The sequence below is a fragment of the Hemibagrus wyckioides genome, linkage group LG01 (assembly GCF_019097595.1).
Source record: "Hemibagrus wyckioides isolate EC202008001 linkage group LG01, SWU_Hwy_1.0, whole genome shotgun sequence".
NCBI classification, from domain to species: domain Eukaryota; kingdom Metazoa; phylum Chordata; class Actinopteri; order Siluriformes; family Bagridae; genus Hemibagrus; species Hemibagrus wyckioides.
The window spans coordinates 24,929,783-24,948,279 of NC_080710.1; the positions used below are offsets into that span (position 1 = coordinate 24,929,783).

General features: G+C 41.8%; 1 protein-coding gene across 1 annotated transcript in view; it reads left to right on the forward strand.

The window, feature by feature from the left end:
* tgfbr1b (transforming growth factor, beta receptor 1 b) overlaps nt 1–18,497 on the forward strand; it is an 82,986-nt gene that overhangs the window by 15,402 nt on the left and 49,087 nt on the right. Inside the window, exon 2 of the mRNA XM_058385737.1 lies at nt 15,401–15,643. Within this exon, the coding sequence (XP_058241720.1) occupies nt 15,401–15,643 (243 nt within the window). The remainder of the gene's footprint in view (nt 1–15,400; nt 15,644–18,497) is intronic.

Genomic DNA, 18,497 nt, shown 5'->3' on the forward strand with positions numbered 1-18,497 from the left:
AATCACCTCAGAAAAGTTGAGGAAAAGATGGCTGTTTTAAGACGAAGGTGAAAGAAAATCGTCAGTTGTTAACTGTATAATTTGTAAACATGAGTAGTATAAAAAATATAGAAGATGATTAATTCAATTTTTTTCCAACAAACATTCCAGCACTATATTCAGATTTCACATACTTACCGTCCTTCATAAGAGTTTTTCGGAATTCATATTTTATACAATCGCTTGTTTAAAAAAAAAAAAAAATGCTAGCTTTTCATACCCAGCTTTTTAATGCCAACATTACATCGAGTTATGAAACATATCATCATGTAATATCCTTTTTACAAAAAAAAAAAAAAAAAAAGGCTTAAGGCTAAAAAGGTGTAAAAGCGCCATTTACAACAGTAGATTGTAGAGCGCTTGCACTCGAACTCTCCGAATCCACCATCTAATCGCTCCCCTTTTCCAACGCCGGATGATTCGATTAAGGCTTTAAATGCTGAAGCTACAGGCTCCAAAAAATGGGAAATTAAATTGCCATTGATTCTTAGAGGTTTTTTCTCCTCCTCCTCCCCCCCGCTGTGGTGCCGCTTATTATATTAAACATCTTCCGTCCTTTTCATTTGCGTGTCCCTGGGGAAGCCTCCGCGTTCGGCGGATAGTTCAGCCACAGCCTTGACAACCTTCTACCCTCATTTTTCGTTCCCTTTAAAGACGTTTCTTTAATTATACGTTAACTATGCGTTTTAGTTAACTGAAAATGCATTCAGAGTTTCAGCAGCCAAGAAATGAAATACCAGAGTATCAGAATATCAGAAATATCAAAGCTGTTTAGCTCAAGGAAAGTGCCAAAGCTGGTAAGGTCAAGGAAAGTGTTTGTTTATTTATTTATTTGATTATTTGATTTATTTATTTATATTTCACTGCTGAAAATTTAACTAAAGCCGGACACTACACAACAATGACGTTAAAGAAAAAAAAATAGGACCTTGCTGTTCCAGGTTTTGTAAAAAAAAAAAAAAAAACACGCACAATAGTGGCTTACGGAAAAATGGTGCAGAAAATCTAAACCCCTTTTATGTAAAAATAAATAAATAAATAAATAAAAACACACACAAATTCGATGCTTTTTCTCTTTCCGTCCTCCGGCCTGACCACCGACGTGTTCAAAAGCAGACTTAATTGCTTTGCCCGCTTGGATTCCTACATGTTAAGTGTACAAAAATTCCGTCAGCACACAAGCGCCAGCGTGTTCATGTACCCGAGGCTCCCATTAGCCGCATGTTTATGCTCAACAATACCCCATGGCAAGGTCTTTCCTATTAAAGTTACGTCCATAAATAGCCGAGGATCAGTTATCTGTTCTGTGGCCGGCCCCGCAGCCCCGGCGTCTTCACTCCCACTCCATGCACAGCTCATGTGTCTGAAGTCTGTTGCCCCGAGACTGGTCTTTTAATAGTGTGCTTTTACAGATGGAGGGAAAAAAGAAGGGCGTAGACGTGAAGAAGAAGAAGAAAAAAAACCCCAGCATGGGGCATTGCGGTGTGGATGTGGATGTGACAGCCGTGAGCGCAGGCGAACACTTAGAGCAGAGACATCAGTGTCAGTCTTTTGTCTGTACTGTTTAAAGATAAAGCCACCCTGTACGACTCGCATGTTAATCTCTATAATTAACATGCCGGTGTCCTATTTTGTACGTTTTGTTTCCATGCACACTCATCCCTTTCAGGGCGTGTCGATGCCTCGCATCCGCTGCTTCCCAGAATACACTTTGAGCAGTAAGAGTATACGGTATGCTACAGTGTCCACAAACACAGCGATGCAGCAGCACTTTAGTCTCTTAGTCTGTCCAGCGCTGCTCTCTCTCACTTCCTCATCCCGCTTCCTCGTATCCGCCGTCTCGTAGCTCACTGACTGGCTGAGTCGAGTCTCTGACGCAACTCCGAGCAACTGAGGTGTTTATCCGAATTGCATTCTGGGACATCGAGCCCAGCGCGTGCCGTCTCCACTACCCCATGCCGGATCTATCGTTGGTGTGATGCTGAACGTCGCCGGAACATTCTGAATTCAGAGAAGAGGCGCAGCAGATAACGGCATGGAGGAAGCTAAAGAGATGTCTGTGTGATCCTCTGTGGAGATCACCAAGAGCACCAGATTCATTGCTGGTCTTCTGGGCAAGAACCTTATCTCTCTCTCTCTCTATCTATCTATTACGCTCTCACAGTCTGTCTGTCTTTCTCTCTGATCTATATATTTATCTATTACTCTCTCCCTTATTCTCTCTCTCTCTCTCCCTCCCTGTCTGTCTGTCTGTCTGTCTGTCTATCTATCTATCTATCTATCTATCTATCTATCTATCTATCTATCTATCTATCTATCTGATCTATATATCTCTCACTCTGATCTATATATCTATCTGTTACTCTCTCCCTTATTCTCTCTCTCTCTCTCTCTCTCTCTCTCTCTCTCAGCTTTGGTTAAACTTTGTCAGAAACCAGTTTAATGCAGTGAGACCTGAAATGTTTTTAAATACATTAAGGAAAATTAGTCAGACTGTCCTGAATTACAGCACTGTTTTAAAAAAACATTTATTTGTCTGCACGAAATTAATAAATTAGCAGCCTATTAGCATAAGAATACCCGAGTCACGCAGTTGTCTGGAATTCATTCAGTGTGCAACGAAGCATTATGATTTTTTTTAAAAAATTTTTTGTTTTCACTAAAGTGCTTCCACATTATTATCGAGTTGTGACCTTTCAGACCAAGACGTCCGTCTGCGGCTGCGGAAAAGCTCGCCGCCTCATCGCTAACGTGACCGGAGCGCCGGCGTTCCAGAGAAGCACGCTTTCTTTTCCCGGATCTTTCCATTTCTAGCCTTAATACTCAGGCTCTAAAATGTGAACTTTCATTTCTATTCCATTTCACCTTTACCGTCTCTTGTTTGCAATATTTTCTTCGTGGTCATTTTTCTCAGATCATTGTGTGATTGTGCTTCTGTCCTTCTAGGATGTACACACACACACACACACACACAAATGTATTACAATGACTGTAGCTTACATTCAGGGCCATGTTTTCCACAATAGTTCACAATTTCTCTACAATCGTTGTGCATTTCCTCATATTTATTAGATATTAAATCAATTTTAACCTAGACATGGATTATATTTGCTTCCCTGAGCTCTTTAAGCAGCACTTCATGCAGTGGGACATGCTGTATTCATGCGGTATGCGGATTCATGTCGCACTGCACACATCGCCCTGTATCTACTGTGATATTTTATATTCTAGTTATTTATATTTTCTTTGTATTATAGATTTTACACGTCCATTTTGCTGCTGGTTTCTGAGAGCTACCAAACAAATTTCGTTGTATCGCTACAATGACAGTCTCTTTCTCTTTACTTAACTGTACTTTACTACCTCAGTGGTTTAACTAAACAGGAATATAACTGATATAAACATAGAGGAAGAAGACAGAGCTTAAAAACTTCAGAGATCCAAACTCAGTGGTTAAGGTGTTAGACTACTGATCAAGGTTGTGGGTTCGACTTCAAGCTCCACCAAGCTGTTGCTGCTGGTTGGGCCCTTGAGCAAGGCCCTTAACCCGTCTCACTTACTCAGTTGTATAAAAGGTAAGAGTCTCTGTCCAGTGCTGTAAATGAGATCCTGTATTGATATCTAATAAATATTTGGAAAGCTCCGAAACGATTCTTACCTCAAGCCACATATATTTTATTATTGGTCATTTTAATAATAACGTACCGTAATGCGATGTAGACTTTATGCAACGTCGACTAATCCTCACACAGACTTTTAAGAAAACCCTTAAAGAGAGCAAGAACTGAGAAATGTCTAGATTTGGTTTTACAGGACTGAGTGAAAAACATACACATTCGCATTAACTTTCAATTCTCTCGCTCACATTTAATAGCTATAATACAAAATATCTAACCTTGTAGTCGTGTGTGTGTATGTGTTGGCATTCACTGGTACTGGTATTCACACCTGCTGTAACTAGGCTTAGTACTGATTTACATGCGCTTCATGGTACAGGCCACGCACACGCAAATGTCGTGGCTTTGTTTTGGCTTCGGTACGTTAGAGCGCCTGAGGCATGTCACTGTGGCGCAGAATCAAACTAGCAAAGCCACCTAAGAAAATGATTGCCATTGGATGTGTTTAGTGCTAAGCCGAAAACCAGCAACGGTTATAAAACACACACACACACACACACACACACACACACACACACACAGTGTACTACACAAGAAACAGAAACAGGTGAACAGCGTGTACTGAAACACACTCACCGTTAATGTTGGCAGTGTAGAATTTATTATTTTATTAGATTATTAGATTTATATATTAGATTTATGATGAATAGAATTTTCAGCATTATTTCAGATATAATATTAAAAGGTTAAAAAGATCCTAATGTTTTGCCTGCTCTCTCACACACACACACACACACATACACATTCACACTCTTATACATACACACACACACACACATTCACACTCTTATACATACACACACACACACACATTCACACTCTTATACATACACACACACACACATTCACACTCTTATACATACACACACACACACACATTCACACTCTTATACATACATACATACATACACACACACACACACACACACACACACACACAGTCTTTCATACAAACACATACACACTCTTACACAAACATAAACACTCTTTTTTACGCACACACACACACACACACTCCTTCGCACAAACACATACACACTCTTACGCACACATACGCATAAACACACTGTTTTACACACACACACACCTTTAGACACAAACGCACACATTTAAACACTCCTTCACACACACACACACACACACACACACCACAGTACTGTTGCAGTAGTTTAACAGATGAAACAGTGTAGTACTGGGATCAGCATGTGAGTGAATATCTTGTGTTATTAATCTTGAGAAATCTCGTGGTCACTGCGGCAGGGCGAGACGGATCGCTTGGTAATTTCGACTGCTGGCCTCGCCGGAGGTCTGTGCTCATGTGCATTCTGCAGCATCATTGTCCTCACCTCGCTGTTCGCTGTTTACCATCTCTCTCTCTCTCAGACACACACACACCAGTTAGCTATTATTGTAACCATAGCTTTTGTTCAGTCCCCATGCATCTGTTGTCAAAGCAGTGAAGTCTTCATCAGTAATGCCATTCTCTGTTGTCCCCTGGAACAAAACGGCTATTACGTGACGGCTGGAAGCCGCTCTGGACGGGATCGCATTTATTGGCTCGAGTGCCTGGACAAGGTCTTTGAAGCCGCTGGTTTTGTGCAGATGAAAGCGGTCGTAATGGAGCGATGTACCAGGCAAAATGATTAATAAGAGCCTACTGAAGAACGAAGCACTCGGAAAGTTTCAGTTGGAGAAGTTTTAAGTGGTGTTCTTCCTCGGGTTTAAGTGGATGAGTCGAGGCAATTAACACGCACGTGCTTCGTCTCTCTGCAGCGGGAGCGAGGGATAAAAAAGATATCTAAAATAAAACCGGGAATTTTTTTTTTTCAGGAGTCTACAAGACGAGTCTGTTCGTGTTATCAACAGCATGAAAGTGTTACTGTGTCCGCACTCACACACACATACACACACTCTCTCACACATACACACACACTCTCACTCACACACACTCTCACACTCACACACACTCACTCACTCACACACACTCACTCACTCACACACACAATCACACATCCCTCCATTTTCTGTAGCATTTAAACCTCACACAGGGCCACAGACAGCCTGGGGTCTGCCCCACAGGACTCGGGGCACGAGGCAGGGGACACCCTGGATGGGGTACCAACTCATTAGAGGGCACACACACACACACACACACACACAGAGACACGTTTATACACACATTTACACTCGCACTACGGACAATTTAGAGATGCCAGTCAGCCGACAGACAGACACAGATGAGGTGGATAGATGGATGGATGGATGGATAGATAGACAGACAGACTGATTTCTTTCTTTCTTGCTTTCTTTCTTGCCTTCTTTCTTTCTTTCTTTCTTTCTTGCCTTCTTTCTTTCTTTCTTGCCTTCTTTCTTTCTTGCCTTCTCTCTCTCTCTTTCTTGCCTTCTTTCTTTCTTTCTTTCTTGCCTTCTTTCTCTCTCTCTCTTTCTTTCTTTCTTTCTTAATCTCTATCTTTTTTAATCTTTCTTTTTTTTCTTCTTTCTTTGTAGGCTGGTTTTGTGTTTGTCTCATTAGGAGGCAGACTTGTGAGGCGAGTCATTTCAGCCTCTTGTACACCCTGAGAGCTCGTGGACGTGTTAAGCGGGTGACCTTTTGATTCGGCGACTCTTCCACTCCGTTTCCTGACAGCACCTAAAGGACATCGATCCCAAAATAGTTCTGGCTTTAGGGCCCAGATCAGTGTGCAGAAGTCACACCTACTTTGCCATGTCCACAACACACTCAGTGCCAGGCAAACAGTGAGTCAGTATTTACACATGCCTCGTGTCTGACTCTGCCACGTCCTGCAGGGCAGTTAATGGTCCAGAGACAACTTCCAACTGCCGTGCTCAAATTGGATAAAGGAAAAAAGGGCTTAGCTCTTCCAGGCAGATTTTTACCTGAGGAAGTAGTTAGTGATCCAGGAGCCAGGGATGTGGTGTGTTTCTGGATATAAGGCCACTGAGTGTAGACCTGTACCTCTATCTATCTATCTATCTATCTATCTATCTATCTATCTATCTATCTATCTATCTATCTATCTATCTATCTATCTATCTATCTATGGTGTGTCTAAGGTGTATAGATAGATAACACTCAGATATTCTTTCTTTCTTTCTTAATCTCGCTTGCTTGCTTGCTTTCTTTCTTGCTTTCTTGCTTGCCTGCTTTCTTGCTTGCCTGCTTTCTTTTTCTTTCTTGCTTTCTTGCTTGCCTGCTTTCTTGCTTTCTTTCTTGCTTTCTCTTTCTTTCTTGCTTGCCTGCTTTCTTGCTTTCTCTTTCTTTCTTGCTTGCCTGCTTTCTTGCTTTCTTTCTTGCTTTCTCTTTCTTTCTTGCTTGCCTGCTTTCTTGCTTTCTTTCTTGCTTTCTCTTTCTTTCTTGCTTGCCTGCTTTCTTGCTTTCTTTCTTAATCTGTCACTTTCTTGCTTTCTTGCCTGCTTTCTTTTTCTTGCTTTCTTTCTTTCTTGCTTTCAAGAGCTGCAGTTTTGGAGATGCTCTGATCCAGTGGTCTAGCCATCACAATCTGGTCCTTGTCAAACTCGCTCAGATCCTTACACTTGCCCATTTTTCCTGCTTCTAACACATCAACTTTGAGGACAAAATGTTGACCTGCTGCCTAATATATCCCACCCACTAACAGGAAGATCATCAGTGTTATTCGCGGCACCTGTTAGTGGTCATAATGTTATGCCTGATCGGTGTATATACACACACAAAACCCCTCAATAAAACACACAGGACATCGGTTGATGCTCTCGATCTCGGGGTGTAATTTCTGTTTTCTCATTCTGACGATCTGTCCCCCCTAAACGAGCTGTCCTGCTGGAGGACGCCGTCTTCTGGTAAACAGAACAGACCACACGTGTCTCTCTCTCTCTCTCTCTCTCTCTCTTTTTTCATCATCATTGCCACGGCCTTGTCCGAGAACACTTCCAGCGTGAAATAAAATAACAGGAAGCACATTTTTACAGCCTTATTGTCAGAAAGCGCCTCTGGCGTTAAATATATGAAGAGGCCCGAACTTTGCCCCACGTCCCGTCCTCCAGGTTGGGATTTCTCTCCTTTCGCTTTTTTTTTCCTCCTGACAGGTTGAACAATAAAATATGACTGATTTCACGTTTTTATTTTTTTTTTCCCCCTGAGAAGTAGCATTTTTATTTGACTTCAGCGCTCCACTGCGACTACACAAAGCCATCAGCACTTTTTAAATACGGCCCGCTGCGTCCCACAGGGTTAGAAAATGCGTGCTGGCAATGGCGAGAGAGGGAAAAAAAAAAGTGTGAAAGCTTGCTTAGTTACCCTTGAGAAAAACTTTTGTTTCTTTGTCAGTCCAGACAGCGCAAAAGAGTCCTCAGTTCTCAGAACTTATTATTGAACTTCTTTTATACTTTTTATTGAGATACTTAATTCTCAGTTGAATTTCTGTCTTTTTTTTTTTAAGAAAAAAAGTTTCCTAAAAGACCTGAAAACATCTTCTTCACGTTTTGCTAAATGAATAGAAAACGAGAAGCTCAACTCTTCACGGTGTCTTTTAAGAAGGACCGGATTATTCTGTGAGCCGTATGTTGTGTATGGAGACCGAAAGCATTACATATACACACGCTTAGCCTTGAGACACGTATTAGTAGATCTCGGTCTTGCCGTGTCGCTCTCAGCAGCCGTCTGGATAAAGTCTATACCGTCGCTGATGCATGCACATTATCACATGTTGCCTAGCTACAGCCCGGAGTCAGGAAACGCTGTGGGGTTCATGTGCTACAGTGTTCCTCTCTCTCCTCCTCTGCTGATAGACATCACTGTATTACTCTCAGCATACTGCTGGTGCAGTAATCTTCCTCCCTGTGGCGGTGCTTGTCGAGAGTCCTCTTTATCTATCTATCTATCTATTTATTTATTTATTTATTTATTTATTTATTTATTACTTTATATATTTAAACTGTACTTTAGTTGATTTATGACCCGGTATACATCATCCCGCTCTCCTCGCTTTCCACTCTCTGCACTTCCCCTGACACGTGTTAGAAAATGACGAAGTGCAAAGTGCTTCTTAATTATTTATTCCTCCATACTGCTACTCATATTAATCCTTCTTATTTATTTATTTATTTATTTATTTTTGCATTTATTAAATCTCAAAGATCTATCGGCTTCAATTTTTCTTATTTCTTTCTTGATGATTTTGTTTGATTTGTTTGTTTTGTTTCTTCCTGATTTTGTTTGACCTGTTTGATCAGTGTTTTCTGGAATAAATACAAATTATAAATAATAATAATTTAATTTTTATATAATAAAAAATAAAGACTCACTTCAGTTGGTGTAGTTCGATATCTGATAAAGGGGTGGAGAAAAAAGGGATGTTTTATGTTGAAATATTCGTTTCTTTTTAATAAGAGTTGCATGAAAAAAAAACTTTAAGTCTGATGTGAGTTAGAATTTAAATCATTTTTTTCCTTTTTTATTTTATTTTATTTTTTAAATATAATGAATTCATTTTAAATACCTTTTTTTAATTAATTTTTTAATGGCTTTAAATGTTCAGATTCAGTCCCAAAAAACATCAAATCTGCAGCCTCAAAAGTCATTCTAAATGATTCAATTGTTAGACATCACTTGAAGCGATGGTGCTGAGATGTGAGCATGATTCACACACACACACACTCACACTCACACTCACACACACACACACACACACACTCACTCACACACACACACACTCACACTCACACACTCACACACACACTCACACACACACACACTCACACACTCACACTCACTCACTCACACACTCACTCACACACACACACTCACACACTCACTCACACACACACTCACACACACACTCACTCACTCTCACATACACACACACACACACACACGCACACACTCGCACACACACTCACTCACTCTCACATACACACACACTCCTAAGCATGTGAGTACATTTGAAGGCCAACTTATAAAGACGAAGATGAATGATGGAGGGATAAATGGGGCAAATGTTAAATAAGCTCCAGCATGTAAATAGAAGAGGAAGATCAGGAAATGCGAGAGGAAGGAGGAGAGGGATTGAGAAGAGAAGAGATGACAGGGCATTGTGGGAGAGGTGAGAAGCCTAGCGCTGATCTCTGGTGTGTAAAGCTCACTCAGACGTGCAGGATCTCTTTCCAGGCGCTGGAGGAGACACGCCTCACTTTATCCTGTATCTCGAACGCTCTGGAGTAAAAGAGTTCGGGGTAATGGCCTCTTGTGTGTTTATCTTTAATAAGCCTTTAACTGGATCTCGAATCTTCTGTGTAACCTTTCAGTTGCGTACAGAAGCTCGGATTAGCAAGCAACACGACAAAATGTGAACAGTTGATGCTCAACTGTTGCTGATTTTCATCACGACCATGTGTTTGTTTTCATAGGAGCGCTTAACGTTACCAATTGTCCCAATACCACAAGATCTAAAGACGAGATATCGTACGAGAATTGACACAAATCTCCATCTGACAATAAGATGATCAGACCGGGAGACCAGAAGCGGGAGCTCAGTGGATAAGATGGTGAATCAGAAGAGTTCAAATCCCAAGACTTCCAAGCTGCCGCTGCTGGGCCCTTGAGCAGGGCTAAATATTGACAGTAATGCATGTGATCTATGACCGAATCGTTCATTCACAGACTTCTGCAGAAGTCATATATGGCCAAAAGTATGTGGACACCTGTCCTTTACAACCACATGTGGTTCTTCCCCATATTATCGTTTTATCCAAAATGTTGAAACAACACAATTTTCCAGAATGTCTTTGTATGCTGAGGCTTTCCTGGAGCGAAGAGGCTCAAATCTGTTCCAGTGTGCACAAAGCGAGCTCCATGTGCACACGGTTTGTGCCCACACGGATCCCTGACCGCAGCTCCACTCATCTCCTTTGGGATAAACTGGAATTGGAGGACCTCCTCACCCGACACCAGTGTCTGATCTCACTAATGCTCTTGCAGCTGAATGATCACAAATCCACACAGACACTCCAAAAACTAGTGGAAAGCCTGAAGTGTAGAGCTTATTACGAGGACCAAATGGTATGGTCATGATAGCCAGGTGTCCACGAAGATTTTTGGACATATATATAGTATATTTATTTCACTCAGCAGTCTGCCTGAGTATTCTCCACACGATAATCTTCACCACTACACACTTGTTTTGCATTTTAAAGGTGACTCATCGAAAGGAAGGGTGTCTTCAGAGCTCATTAGCATCTCCATGTGTAAAGTAGCTCAAATTGCTTAATGTGTCACACTTTTCATCTAGGGAGCATTCTTAAAGGGAACTATTTCTCTTCAAATGAATTGGTTATTTTAACAAATCGAGACGTGGGAGGTAGAGGAGAGGAAAGCAAAGTATCGCGCTGCATTTTAAACCTAGCTCATCTCCCCGTGAGAACGCCGAGTAAAGTGTTTTACATGGATTCATTTTGGTCAGGTAGTGATGATAATTGCTTAGTCAGCTTCCTCGTTCCTGAACCACATCGCACGTATGTCATAGATTATTACTCAGCTGCTTTATTTCCTCCTTTATTTGCATGCACAGGACACATGCTGGCTGAGGAAACACCATTCGCTCAGTTAACCTGACATTAAAAATACTGAGGAAATGTTTGTGTTTAGAGACTTAACGGAGACCCTGTGCGCGTTTAGATCAGTTATTTAAGGTATTGATAAATTATGGAATAAGCTGTGTGTGACGTTTTGGTGATCAGTTTTAGATCCATGGATTGTGTGTGTATATATATATATAATATAGATAATATATACAGATAATCTTGGCAACGATCAAAAGGTCCATGCATGGGCACCCTGACTGGTCTGTGGCTATGCAGCCCCACGCACTATGTATTCTGACACCTTTCTGTCAGAACCAGCATTAATGTCTTTAGCAATTTAGAGACTCCATTCAGCCTAGAAGCATGTCTTTGGACTGTGGGAGGAAACCGGAGCACCCAGAGAATACCCACCATGGACATGCAAACTCCACACATACAGTGAGCGAGACTCGAACCCAGGACACTGGAGGTGTGAGGCAAACATGCTAGGCACTAAGCCACTGTGCCACCCTATATGTAAATTCAGGATATATGTTTTACATTTATAATTTTTTTCCTAATAATCATGTCAGTGGTGAGGGCGATGAGGAAAAACACCCGGAAAACGATATGAGAACGAAACCTTGAGAGGAACCGGACACAAAAGGGAAGCCATCCTCATCTGACAGTCTGATTATAAATCATTTCCCTTCTGTGCATTATACGGTCAAAAAGTGCAATTGTGTAACCGGGAAATTCATCCTAGTTTATTTTGTTAGAAATAACTGACAGAGACTCGTATATGAAATGACCATGATCTATTTGCTGGGTCTCAGAATCAGGCCCGGCTATGAATAGATCTGCAGAGTGAATCCCATCGGTGGCATTCCTCTCGTCTTTTTTACCTCAGTTTGTACGTGGACTTGCCTCATCTTGGACTTTTGTGTGGCATCTGATGCAATAGTCCTGCAAATCGAATCCACCAGCCACTGCAATTATTTTCAGCTTTGCTTAATTCACAAGACCCTCTCAAACATCTGACTGGCTGAAGCTCTCCCGTGTTCCTGACACTCACCAAACCTTCATTAATCATATATCGCAAGGAGCTTTATTGAATTTTCAGCCATGTCACTTTCACTAGGACACAATTTATTTCGAGCGTCCCCCCCCCCCTCCTATTCTTTTTAAGTCGGTTTGCCTCTCGAGTTCATTACCCGAGTCGTAGAGCGCATTTCTCGGCTCGGGAAGTTCCCCACACCACCTCAGCGCTTCAGTGACTCGAGGCGATACATAATCAAGGGAATAAACAACGGCTCTCTAGAGACCATTACAGAGACCCTCCCTTGTTTTTTTCTCCTTTTTTCTTTTTTTTTTTCTTCCCTCCATCCAGCGTGAGTCATTTCACCAGACCAACTCTGAATTTCCGTGGCATGGAAAGCACTTATCACATGTTCCTTCTTTCAGACTAGTCGTCTTCCCTGACAACACATCCAGACAACTGTTTCCCAATGCCTTTTCTAAAGAACTGTACACTTGTCTGCTTCCTTTAGTCTTGTCTCAGAAACCCTGTCCCATTTGAAGAAAACAATATTGTCTATTATCTTTATTTCGATTAATCTTAAAGGCCGTCTAGACTGTTTAAAACCTACTGGTGCTCATCGTCGGTGCACAAATCCTTTGCTTTTTCTTTCTCCATCTCGCTCGTGTTCCTCTCCGACTGACCTGTCTAGCTGTGGCCTTCCTAACCCCTTGCTATTTCTGTGCCTCTCTTTGTCCACGCAGTCTTTTGTACTTCTTCTCCCCTGTAGCTCTTCGGAACTTGTTCCTCGTCCATGTCCCCAACAGCGATATTGTCAGAAAACCTGAAGCAGGCTGGTCATCTTGCTGTGGATTTCGTGGACATGTGGCTCAGGCTTTGCGGACATTGGACATAATCCATTGGCGAAATAATAAAACTATAAGTGAAGGTGCTGCTCAGCACCGTGTCTGGAAAGGCATCATAATCGAGTAGGCTAGATAATATGATCTGATACGTTTGGCATGCTAGTTGGCTAGTTTAAAACAATACAAAGAATATGTAATAGAAGTAAAGATAACTGGTGACGCAATTCAGTCCAGACATGAGATTATATATCTGATTTGTCTGGATGCTGTCTTAAGAAAGGGCTGTCAGATGGCTGTAGAACTCACATCTGAATTTTAAAAGCCTATATTATCACCTTTATGTCACCGAAAAAACCCTTTTGAGCTTATACTATATACACATTCATCTCTGTCGCCAGTCGCTGTTCTATGAAGTCTCCAGTAAGTGCTCTAGTTCTGGTTGAGGATGTGGTAGCTTAGTGGTTAAGGTGTTGGACTGTTGATCAGAAGAATTTTAAAACGAAATATTCTGGAGGGAGATTTGGTGTTGGTGTATAAAATTCAGCAGTATAGAAATGCATCCTATCATATATACAAGATGAATCAGAAGCAGTGTGTGCTCTTTGCCACAGATCTTTTCTCTCCATATTTGCATAAAGTTAAACTGTTTTCAACTCCGCCCCTACTACCAGACACGCCCACATCTAGCCACCAACGGTTGCTGTTCCTCACCCCCTTGTTAATGATGAATTTAATGATCTCCGACTCACTGTCACTGTGTGTGCGTGAATGTGGACGTGTGTGTGTCTGTCTTGTGCCTGGTGTCTGAGCAATATCCTTGTACCACACGGTTACCACACCCCATGCTTTACCTCCCATAACGACACATTTATTTCCTAGCTTTGAGAGAAACACAGTGCTAGGATCATTATTTGTTATCCGTTGTAAATTAATCCTCACAATGTAAGAGCCTACTCTCTGGCCATCGTCAGGTTGGTTCTCAAGGGCAGTGTGTACCTGAACATGGATGCCAACATGCTGTCAGCTCTCTCTCTCCTCGAGAAATCTGTCAGTCAGTAGAAATTGGGAAATATGTCAGCGTGATGGTGCAGCAGGTTGCGGCGCTGCCTCAAAGCTCCACTTCAGCTTCAGTGCTGTATTAGCGGAGTTTAACGTTCTCCCGGTGTTCCTGGTTTCTACATGCCAGTAGCGGGATTGCTCATGTTAAGAAATGTGAATGTGTGTGTGTACAAGATACCCTGCAATAGACCAGCATTTTATACAGGGGTGTATTCCTGGGATAAGACGTGGATCTGCTATGATCTTGACTTGCTTACTTTTCTACAAATGGGGCAAATATTGCTGAAGATCTGGCCTGGAGTTGCATATTCTGGGCATTCATTTATTATTATTATTATTATTATTATTATTATTATTATTATTGTTTTTAAGTCATGTAGTATAAATGCCTCCTCTACCCTATGTTTGATAAGACTTGGTAGCTTGGTGGTTCAGGGCTTGGGCTATTGAGAAGGTTTAAATCCCAGGACCACTAAGCTGACCCTGCTGGGTTCCTGGGCTAGACTTCAGTTGTATAAAATGAGAGAAATTGTAAGTCGCTCTGGATAAGGGTGTCTGCCAAATGCCAGAAATGTACAGGATAAGTTAAGGACTTTATTAATCTTTGCCAGAGACAGAAAAAAATAAAACGGGGCGTTCCTCCAGGTATTCCCGTTTCTTCCTCCAGTCTAAAAACATAGATTGTAGGCTGATTGGCGTCTCTAAATGGTACATATCTCTCTCAGCAGCATTCGTGTCACTGTCGAGTCCTTGAACTGCTCGCTATCCGGATTCACGTGTAAGACAAAAGCAAAAACATGAATCCTGATTATGTGTCGAGTCCATTCCCCGTGGCACTGATCGGCGCTTTCTCTTAACGAAAGATTATTTTGCAGACGATTGCTCACGCCTTGAATTAGAGAAGAAACACAATCTCGTCGCTCACACAGTTTGTTTTTTTGCGCTTCGGTTTTATTTAACAAGCAATTAAACGGCAATTTCTCAACCGTGCCTGCGTTTTGTTTGCTTCTTTTGCTGTGGCGCTTTATTTAGTTTTTTTTGGTCTTTGTGTTCATTATCATTTAAATAACAAAAAGCATTAAAAAAAGCAGTGCTAAGGAGATGAGAAAGGCGTGTGTGTGTGTGTGGGGGGGGGGGTTTGTAAGTTTTAAAATCAACTAAACTTAATGTTTGTGCTTTCACAGCCTTACAGTGCTACTGTCACCGCTGCCCGAACTCGACGTGCAACACAGACGGCCTGTGCTACTTCGCCATCACCAAGTCGGCCAGCGGGACTAAGAAGGATAGCTGGTGTGTCAGCGACAATGAGCTGATCCCACGTGACCGGCCATTCATCTGCGCACCGTCCAGCAGGGACAATACTGGGATCTACCCCATGTGCTGCAACACGGACTGGTGCAACAAGAACCCCGACATCAAAGTACCAGGTCAGGACACACAAGACATATCACACAGCCCTAGCAAGTGATTTTATCCTTAACTACAAAATACAATTTTTTCCCCCACTAGATTAGATTCTATACACACGTCATTATCAAGTTTATTCTAATTACCAGGCAGTCTTTTAATCGCTTGGAGGAGTGTGGGTAAATTTCTTTGTTTCGGTTGTTAAAGGTTATTTAGTTATTGTATTTTATTTTATTCTGTTTTATTCTATTTATTTATTTTATTTCTATTTGTTATTTTTTTAAAGCTGTTTTTAAATTGTTATAGAAAAGAAAAACCCTTTGGATCATGGCGTGTTAACTGAACATACTGCCTACACCCACACACACACCCACACACATACACACTCATTCTTTCTCTTCTGCAGGAAGTCTGTTATTAAGTTATTACTGTGGTCACACGCCGGAACCCCCCCCCCCGGCATAACCTTCATTATAACTTTGACATTTCCCCGCATTCTTCATTCTTCTGCCTTTATAGCCTCCATCAAAATCAGGGTCGAAAAACACTATCTGCTAAAACCCTGTCAGAGGGCACAACAGTACCCTCACAAGGGGAGGGTTTTTGGGGTATTTTTTTTTTTTGAAGAGCTGGTGCTTGGTGAAGAGGTGGGACTTGCGTCTGGGTCTGATGTCAGACAGTGACTCAGCTGTTAGAGCAGTCAGGGAAAGTTCACACCACCACCTCCGTGCCACGCCATGCCACACAAGCTGAAGAGTCTCCCTGCATGCGCTCCTGAGAGACCTCATGCGTGAAGTGCAACTGCCGAAGCTTTGACTTCGCGTTACAGCTTGTGCTGGAAATGCGACCGTGAAACAGAATACGACTGTAGTTTACTGCTTCTTCAGCTATAATTGCATTTAACGTGGATGAAATTAAAAACAAATTAATGCTCAGTGAAATGGAAGAAGACAAAAGAGCGTCTCATGCTGGAAGAAGTGTAGATGAGCTTTTATGTAAGAATCAACAAATTCAATGTGATTTATTTGTATAGCATTTTAACAATGTCTCAGAAGTATAGAAACATAGACAAAATGATAACGTTTTACTATTTATCCTGAACATTTATCCCTAATGAGCAAGCCTGTGGTGACGGTGGCAAGGGGGAAAACTCGCCGAGATGATATGAGGAAGAAACCTTGAGAGGAACCAGGCTCAGAAGGGAACCTCATCCTCATTTGGGTGACACTGGACAGTAAATAATGCACATGTTCATAATGTCCTTTCTACAGCAGCAACCAAGAGCTCTTGAGGAACTAATAGTTCCGTGTAGTTTATTAGTTAGCACTAATTCCTTCCTGCCGAAGACAGAGTGATGGTCTCCGAGTGGTTCTATCCACAGCAGTCCCCTGGGTCACTGGCTGTCCACTCAGATCTATCCCCAGCAGCAGTGAACAGCACCAAGCGATGAGGTTCCAACCAGGGGTAGAGCGTCCAGATGGATCAGGCAGGTCCGGAAAGAAGAAGTATTCACACTGGAAACTCAGAACCCTGGGAGAACTGAGGTGGTTTTCGTTTAGTGGGAAACAGAAAAGCAGCTAAATGAATATTTACTGTTCAGTCCTCGCTGAATAAAAAGCGTGAAATATCAGGTGTCATATATTTAACAGGTTTCAGAAGGATGAATTTGGATACAGTGAAATTTATACACAATGTATGTCCAAGCTTTTACTGCTTTAAAAACCTAGCTAAAATGTCGTTTTCCCCATCTGCAACTTGTTAAATATCTCCTTTACTTGTTGCTAGTAAGAGAGAAATGATTCGAGCATCAGGATCCGGGATCTGGGAGTGAACACATCCCTGTGACATGCTGTATATGTAAACATAGACACACTATTTACTACACATGGCGGCCATCTGTGCTGCGCTGAGGGCTTCTTCCTCATACCCACGACCGCTTTGTTTTTTCCATGTCGACTCGGACCATATTTCATCACTTCTTTTTAATTTTGCCTTCTCACAGTCTAGACATAATTCTTAAAGATCTGGTCTCCGATATCTGGAAGTCCTGCCCTGATGGTGGAGGAACCGAGAGTTACAAGAAAAGTCAGAAAACAGTGACTCATGACTCGTGTGTGTTCTGAAAGCCGGCTATGGGGTCATGTTTCTGCAGAACTGTGAACTTTTACTGAATCTGCTTTTCTTCCGGCTGCCTTCTTTTCTGGAGAAAAGCTTTCTGGCTTCTTTGGCATTTTCTTTCTCTAATAGGCTTTTACTGGCTTCTCCATCTGTCTATCTCTCTTCTATCTGTCTGTCTATCTGTCTGTCTTCTGTCTGACTGTCTCTCATCTATCTATCTATCTATCTATCTATCTATCTATCTATCACATACCTCCCTTCCTTCCTTCCTTCCTTCCTTCCTTCCTGTCTGTCTTTCTGTCTGACTGTCTGTCTGTCATCTATGTATCTATCTCTCTCTCTCTCTCTCTCTCTCTCTCTCTCTCTCTCTCTCTATTTATCTGTCTTTCTGTCTGACTGTCTGTCTGTCATCTCTCTCTCTCTCTCTCTCTGTCTCTATCTATCTCTCTCTCTCACAGCTCGGCTATGATTTAGCCTTTGTATTTACTATTTTTGACCACTTTCCCTCAGCACTACAGGAGCCACCTATAAAACGGCACTGTTCAGTCCGCTGACAGGAAACAGAAAGCACTAAAGACACAGATTTGCTTGAAGTAACAATTTATTTCCATTTGTTCCACTGTGTGTTTTCTTGTGTCCATGTTCAGCATTGAATTTCTGTCTCATGTCACACTCCACAGTGGTGCCTAATGGCTCATAAGGACACAGACACTCAGGGCTCTAAGAATGTGTTGTACTTCTGTTTATTCTTAGCCT